The sequence below is a fragment of the Oculina patagonica genome, chromosome 1 (assembly GCF_052425735.1).
Source record: "Oculina patagonica isolate OP01 chromosome 1, crgOcupat, whole genome shotgun sequence".
NCBI lineage: Eukaryota > Metazoa > Cnidaria > Anthozoa > Scleractinia > Oculinidae > Oculina > Oculina patagonica.
Window position 1 is genome coordinate 32,225,290 of NC_135758.1, and position 8,310 is coordinate 32,233,599.

At 42.3% G+C, this 8,310-nt stretch overlaps 1 protein-coding gene across 1 annotated transcript; it reads left to right on the forward strand.

Moving 5' to 3' along the window:
• The first annotated feature begins 221 nt into the window (after positions 1–221).
• LOC144664429 (uncharacterized) lies at positions 222–7,141 on the forward strand. Its single transcript, XM_078525546.1, has 4 exons — positions 222–675; positions 2,326–2,649; positions 4,311–4,468; positions 4,866–7,141. The coding sequence occupies exons 1-4, from the start codon at positions 316–318 to the stop codon at positions 6,601–6,603; spliced, it is 2,580 nt and encodes an 859-aa protein (XP_078381672.1). The 5' UTR covers positions 222–315; the 3' UTR covers positions 6,604–7,141.
• The last annotated feature ends 1,169 nt before the right edge of the window (positions 7,142–8,310 follow it).

The window sequence follows — 8,310 nt, forward strand, 5'->3', positions numbered from 1 at the left end:
CACCCCGTGGGTCAGACCATGGTCAGACATCCAGCCATGAAGATGATGAATATTGCCCTTGAACTTGCTTATGGCAAATAATACGTTGTAAAAGTGGGGCACAATAGACACGCCACATCAGCTTATTTGGTTTATTTGAAGGTCTTTGAAGAAAAAGTATTTTTGACAGCGCGAGTCGGCAGCGCGCGCATACATTTCTAGCTTGGCTCACTGTTGCTAGGCTACAAAGTTCCATATCATCATGGCCTCCCACCGGCGGTGTTGTGAAGGTTTATAGCAATGATCTCAAAATTGTGATAATTTCCATCGAACAAAATGGCTTTTGACGTCTCCAATAAGGACTTTCCGTGGACTCCTGGTAAAGGGACGCCGTTGAAAACGTGGCAAAAGTCTAAGTTTGAAAAGCAAAGAGAAGAAGAGGTTCTTCGCAATGCTCACGAGCGAGGTTATTTACGAGCTCCCACCGTGAATGATATTTGGGACAGCATCGGCGAAAAGTGCGATCTTGAAGATATCAGCTACTTGAATATGAGCAGGATATGTCTTCATACTGTCCAAACAATTGACTTGTGTGCGAGACTTCGAATCTGCGTACTGCATTCCAACTACATTTCTTCGTTTGATTCTCTGTCTTTTTGCAGAGATCTAGTTTACTTGGATCTACATAATAATCAGGTAACTTTAGATTATTCCGCTTCTGTTTGTTATATTTCTTATTCTTATTGATTGTGGTTTAATACCTACCTTACAAGAAACAAGTAATACTTCAGTTTGAGTAAGCAAAGAGAACTCTCTATTTCTCCGTGAGAGAAAGTTTATACGTCTGCGATTTGCTCCCAAAATTCCATTATGAGATGCATTTATAGAGATCTGTGTAGTGTATCTGGTTTTGATTTTTGTGTGCAAGTAATGCAATCGGAAACACTACACAAAAAATCTGAGCTACTGTAAAATGCTGGTTATAAACTCTCCCCCCCCCCCCACTAGGGGCTGACTATTGTGGTCATTTTGCCTTTTGGGATAGTATTGCAATAGTTGAATTACTATTGTGATACTATTGTGATACTATTGCGATACCATCGTGATAGTATTCCATATCAGTTGCTTTTGTTTGGTACGATTCTAAAAGACTCTGGATGATCCTTCACAGCTAGGCTCTTACCGAAAGTGCTCGTAAAAAAAGCATTAAATGCTAAAAGAAGTGCTCGTTTTTTGCCGAAAAAGTGCTAAAATAATGCTAGTTTTTTAAAAAGTGCTCGTGGGTAACATAAAAATGCTCACTTTTTTCCGATTTTTTTAAACATAGAATATTACATTTTTCAGATTTTCAGTTACATTTTTCAACAATAAAATGTAACGGTCAATGTTTGGTGTTAGAGTACGCTCTCGAGCAATCTCTGCCTTGGCTGGCTGACTTCCATTGTTCCTCGATGACAACGTGGATGATGTCATCTTGAAACGAGTGTGATGGACTGGGTTTCTAGAAGGATACCACTGACGTATCAAACCTATTCCCCAGGCCTCCACGGCTCCTTTGACTAAAATGAGGGCTAATGCATCTTTCGACGCCATAAATAAAGTCAGATTGTGCTTTTTAACACAAAATTAGACAAATAGTCAGTCGAAAATCCAAACTAATGCTAGCAGTGCTTTTTGGGATAAAATGTAAAAAAAAATGCTCGCGAAGCCAAAATGCTAAAAAAAGTGCTAGCACTTTCGGTAAGAGCCTATTCACAGCTACCATGTTTGTTGGCGATGTGAAAGACAATTCTTCTAGAGGAGACAATTACTTGAACTACCATTTTCGTGATGCATCAGAAGTTTGATGTATCATTACACTTCTACCCCCCCCCCCCCCACTGAAAGGGTCCCTAAGTTACAGGCCCATTATTCAGCTAATGAAAACATACTCTGGTTATTGAAGCCTCTCAATTCAAATTACATGTAAATGGGCTCTAGGGTCAAGTAATAATTATCAAAGGTTACCTGTGGTAGCCAAGCATGGACCTTGAAGAAATGGTGACTGATTTCCTAGACAAGAAACTAAGGGGCAAGCTTCAAGGGGGTCCAGGGGCATGCTCCCCGAGAAATTTTTTAGTTTTTAACTTCCTAAAGTCCCCTTTCCTGGGTTTCAGAGTCATTCAGACAGATATACATTTATAAGTCTAAAAATTCTGAATGATTTTTCATAAAATGGTGGAAACCAGTATGGATCCGCACCTGGTATCTTTTCTCCTCCTTTGTGCCAAGAGTGTCTGTTTTCAGTAGTTTTGACTGTTTAACCTATATTTACTGAAAAAATAAATTTGATTGCTTTCTCATCAGATTGCAAAACTGCCAGGTCACAAGTTTTGGGCATCACTCACTGAGCTTAAAGTTCTTTTTCTTCACAACAACAGTATTTCTAAACTTGATAGTGTAAACTACATGGCAGCATCTCCAAGCATTTCTATACTGACTTTGTATGACACCCCACTGAGCCTGAAACCAAACTACAGACATCATTTGGTTAACAGTTTGTGGTCACTGAAATCTCTTGACAATTATGTCATTTCCGATGAAGAGATCATAGAGGATTCGTCCTTTGGTGGCTGCTTTAGACCTCTGCAGCCAAGTTTTTATATTAACTCTTCCTGTACTCTCACAAAGGCAAGTATATACATATTTTTTTTTTTCATGCACTGTGATACCCATGGACCACCAAACGTTGTGTTGTTTCAGAAAATATCCATACCTCGGCTGCATAGGCGTACGAGACGGGGGGGGGGGTGAGGGGGGCTGCAGCCCCCCCAGTGCCAAATTGTTTCGGGCAAAATGCTAAGAATTCGGGCAATAAGCCAGAGAAAAAATAGAAGATAGGCAGAAAAATCTTAACATTACAATTAACACGTCATTTATCTGCGTTCGTTTCCTCTCGTAAATTGCTATTATCATATTCAAATTTTCTCGCAAATTCTTCGTGACCCCTCAGTTTGATTCAGTTGCAATCATCTTTTGTATAGCTTTAACATTTACGCGCAGTGGACCCAGTTTAAGACCTTGAAAAAAAGCTGCAATACGGTTACAAATGCAATGAAGCTAATGCTTTTGACTCAAATGGTAAGTTCTCAGGGCTGGCTGAAAACTTTCAACAAAATGTTTCAACCCATTCATTCGTGAATGTTTCACACGCTTTTTAATTATATAACTTTCAAGTGGGGGAAAACAATGTAAATTGCCTCCCAAAAATTCGTTTTTTTTTTGCTGAACTTAAGTGAATAAAAAAATATTTCCGAAGAAAAAGGATTCAGTGCATTACACCTTCGGGCAACGCCACGAGATAAGTACAGAAGCAAGCAGGCAAGGTTTGTACACAACTATTTCAATGCACGTTGTGCTGTCCATTTCATATGCCTGTTTATTGTGTTTTTTTTCCGGCAATAAGGTCCCCGCCCCCCCAGGTCCAAAGGTACCCGTACGCCTATGCTCGGCTCCACCTTAGAAGGTTTTTGCCTCAGCCTTAACTAGTAGGGAGAAATCCAGGCGGGGGGGGGGGGTACTTGATGTATACATGAGAGGGGGTCAGACGGAGCTTCATTTTGCAAATCCAAAAAAATACACAAACCTGAAATTTCAGACCCAATAAATACCTGGCATCAAAATTTCCAACCCAAAAAAATACAAGACTTAAATACCTCAATTCTGAACTTCGCTCGAAGATAAGATCCAAAAATATATGTGTATTTTTTCAAGACCTAAAAAAATACATGACAGATATTTTGACCCAAAAAAATACCGAGCGTGTAAATTTTCAACCCACAAAAAAAACATCCGACCCCGCCGTCATAAATACTTCGAGTACCCCCCAGCGGCAGAAATTAAAATCTCCCTGTCAGTGTATCAGTGTATAAAGCTGGGAACATGGGAACAAGAGCTGTGTTTCTGATATTTTAGGGAACAGGGATCACAAAAATTGAAAAATATTTTAAGGAAACAAGGCAGGTTGCCTTCTTGAGTCTGGGTGGGCTCATTTTCCCAAAAAGGCGGCTGAAAATCCTTCCTAGGAACAACGCAACACAAGGAAATTTTTTTTTTTTGGGGGGGGGGGTGGGACAAGGGAACACGGATCCCACCTGGGAAGGGCTCAGCTATGAGCTAAAGGACTTGAAGAGTTGTATGATCATAAAGGCACATAGCCTTTGGCCACGCTTTCTGCTTAGGATTATATGGTGGTTGAGAAATTCTCAAGCAGTGTCTGCTTGTAAGCTAGCAAGACTTGATCTTTGTCTGTTTTTGCAAGCATTTAAACAGAAGTGACTTTGATGTTTTAGGAGAACACATATGAAGAAGCAATAAAGGAAGTTAACAGGCTCATAGCTGAAGTGAACAGAATTCAGGCAAAACACTGTCCCGTATTGATAATCCAGCGTTATATCAGAGGGCATTTGACCAGGATGAGGTACAAGTTTATTCAGGACATGAGAATATGGTGAGTGCGATGATCTGCAGCTTTATCATCATTGGTATACTTGGTAGTATGTTATATGGGGGATATGGACCACTTACAAGTTAGACAGCTAAAACCACACGCATTTGTTATTGTCGAAAGCAAAGACTTCTAGCTTTAAGGATTAAATCCTATGAAGGGCAAATATTTGCTGAGAAGAAAATCGCAAGCACTCAGTCGGCTGGCATGGGCGTGGTCAGGCACGATCTTTTGAAACCAACTTGCACTTTGCGCTCTCTTTTCCGTTTCTCGTACCCTTCCTACTGGCTGTGACACGCTTCTCGTACACTTGCTACTGGCTATTCAGACACGTCTATACTATACATTACAAGGATATTAATGGGTTGTTTTATGATATACCTTTCTCATTGCTTGACAGGGCTGCAGTCTCTATACAGCGCTATTACCGTCACTACAAAGGATACACCGAGGGAGGTACTCTGCCACCGCCCACGTCTCCAGTCCCTAGCCGGTCCAGCTCGGCTCTGACTCGTTTTGATTACGAGGCCTATTTGCATGGAGTGAAACCCGCCTATCCGCCCAGTCCCAGAGCTTCCGCGGGGAAGATTGCAAGACGACCCCGGAGTCGCAATGTGTCGATTACCGTAGAGCCCATTAGTAGCATCATTGAGGAAAGCGACAGGAGGACTGAAGGAAGGGTTACCACTTCCCCGGTGGAAGATCTTGAACTGATAAGAAAAGACAGTTTCCCTGTAAGAATCACTACTAGAATTTCCCTAAACCTCAAGAAGCTTGAAACCAGCACTTCTGACGTCATCAGAGCTAAAGAGGAGGCCGTGACTATTCACAGAAACCTGGGTCTGGTCGGTACCAAGTCCAGGAAAAGTGGGATCGAAAGTCGTGAATCGATGCGCATTAAGTTGGCCACACGGAATAACATCAGGGTGAAAAGCAAGGAACTCGAAAAGGAGGAAAAGAGAATGGAAGAGAAAGAAAAGAAAAGAAGGAAACGAGACCGCATTGGAAAGTACTCTGCCGTGCAAGTATTTCTGGGGCCAGTTGTCGACACCTACCCACGTACCGAATATGAACCGAGTGAAGCCGAGGGTGAGCCGAAGAAGCTGCGATTTCGATTGTCAGGGTTTCGCGCCCCGATTCAAACAGTCGACCCTTTGCGGGAAATGCTGATTTCGAAACGAGAGGCAGGGAAAGACGTGAGGCATGCGGCAAGGGAAATAGAAAGGAAGGCGGCGGAGGAACCTAGAAAGGTTGCCATAAAACGTCAAACTGTTACCACAGATCAAAGACTTTTCATCCGCACTCACGGCACAATGGGCCTGGCGTGCTTACGAGCAGTACAACATGCCTATAGAGAAAGAGAGCGTGCTGACGCTGTGTCGTCCAAAGCGGTCACTGTTGCACAGTTAAGAGAAGACCGAGAACAAGCTAAAGAACGCGTTAAGATATTCAAACAGGAATACAAGGAAGCGTCGCTAAGGAAAAGAGTTCGAGATGGTGTGAGGACTGCTGAAGCACTAAAAGAACGACAAGCGAAGGAGGTTATTGAACATGAACGGCTGTCCACTGCACGAGCTGTTACGGCAGAACAGGTTAAATCCAGACGAGCGGATTTGGCGTTCATCACAGACTTCAACTGTCAGCACACTTCCATATCGAACGCGCTGCAGCGCCACGATCGAGTCTCGCATAGAGACGAACGAGTGCAAGAAATTGAAGACACCGTGCGAAAAGAAAAAGAAGTTTCACAAGACCAGCAAGCTTTGGTGCGCCGGTACATGGAGCACAGGCAGTTGTTACGTCAGGCAGAGACTGCCATGGCGCGTGCTGAGCTGAACACGCATTTGACGCGGGAAGCCAATCAGCGCAAAGCGGCTGCAAAAGAGCGCGTGGCACAGATAAAGGCGCGAAACCAGGAGACGCAGGAGTTTTACTCGCCGCCGGTGACGCATGCGCCAGCCAAACTCCCGCCTCTGGCTGTTGTGTCGCCAGAGCAGCTGGACGTTTGGAATGACTTGGAGAAATTTGATTGGACGCCTGTGAATCATGATCGTAGCTACTCTGAGCCGTACGGAAGAGTGGTTTCTTCGAGGAGACAGCGGATGAACTCATTAGAGCCGACATACGGCATGGCATAGGGCACGAAAAAACTGCTTTAATTTAGATAGTAATATGTTATTTATTTGAGACGTTCTTATTTACATATAAACAATAACGAATGTTTGAGGCTCAAAAAACAGGCCCTGTGTGTCAATTCGTTGATTAATTTTTACTTGTTTTGCCTGTTCAGGTGAGTGCTCAATTTATTGATAACGTTACTCTAAAGAGCCGACTCGCCAATATCTTTGTAATTTATGTATTCTGGGTTAATAATCGAGGAAATTCTGTGACTCTAAACGAAAGTTTGATAGTCAATGTGCTATAAAGTAGGAGCTGGTTTAACTCACCACACATCGAAAGGTAGCTCGAGTGCATTTTAAATACCATAATTTATTGTTTTACATTTTTTTTTTTCAAATCAGAAGAGATAGTAGAGAAAGGAACTTATTCAATAGTCTTATATGTGAAAGTATATTATAAAGAAAAGAGAACAATAGAGATACAGTAAATAGTTGTACAGATCGATACAGAGTAAAACAGAGTGCAAAATAGTTAACAAAAAACGATTGTAAAAAATGTTTGAAATTATTTGTACAAAAAATAATGCGTTCATTAATTAAAACACTTTACATAAAGCTTGCCGCTGGATTTGATTTAAATAGAAAATAAATACAATTAAAACTTTATTAACCGATCATCACTCCCCATATTTACCGTAAACCTTACCTCTTTGACATGAGAGGCGCGGTGGCCTAATGGTTAGTGCGCAAAATGTTGCAACATTTTCATTTTTGCCACGACGGTTAGCAAAGCATGTTTTCAAAGATAATCAATAACTTGTGCACAACTTTTGCTGATACTGTATTCTTTCTAAAACAACGGAGGATCAGAATCCACAGGTGCCGATTGATTCATTCACAAAGCCCCAACAGATTCGTTTCCAGGCCCTGCTTATTCGTTCTCAAAGGTGATAACGACTGGAGAGGAAATGATATGGAGGTTGCAGGGCAGGCTGGGAAGGGCGAAGAAAAAGTATCGCTACCCAATTTCGTCCGGCCCTCCCTTCATGCAATGCGTTCCAGACAAAACCCATTCTCGTCCCATAGCCCTTTCGTTTCTCTTAGCCGGCTGGGCCTTGGCACGAGAAAACGAAGGGCTCTGGGGACATAGGATTTTTGAATTAATTCGATTTTTTTTTTTTGATTGGCTGTTTGGAACAAAGAATTACTAAACGGAAGTCATAAACGTAACGACTCTCTCATACATTCTTTTGAAACATGACTGCATACATGAAGACCGGAAGTCCTAGAATCTAGGACTGGAAATCCTGTGTCTCCAGAGCCCTTCGTTTTCTCGTGCCAAGGCCCAGCCGACTAAGAGAAACGAAAGGGCTATGGGGACGAGAATGGACAAAACCGCCTCGGGAGCGACTGGGAACGAGTCTGAATCGTCTGAAGCCCCAAGTCGTCCAGTATACTTTATATTGAAAAGGACTGATGGTCTGCGCTAAGGAGGGTCCCCCATCTTTTTCAATAGCTTTTACTCGACAAAAATTTGTGGATTAATCAGTATTCGGATACAAAGTATTAACTTTCCGGAGACGCGACCAAACCGAGATGTTTCTATTTCGAATTCCCTCCTCTTTTTACGCTTGCCACGCAGGCTAACGAATCCGGTAAGTACAAAACATCCCGGGTTCATCGTGAATCCGGAAAAATATCCCCTACTAAGTGTAAACGTAGTCT

Bases quoted from the DNA above. Each gene is read 5' to 3' on its own strand.
- LOC144664429 (XM_078525546.1), top strand. From the start codon at position 316: ATGGCTTTTGACGTCTCCAATAAGGACTTTCCGTGGACTCCTGGTAAA. The intron at 676-2,325 runs GTAACTTTAGAT...CTTTCTCATCAG, and splicing joins TGGATCTACATAATAATCAG to ATTGCAAAACTGCCAGGTCA. The intron at 2,650-4,310 runs GCAAGTATATAC...TTGATGTTTTAG, and splicing joins CTTCCTGTACTCTCACAAAG to GAGAACACATATGAAGAAGC.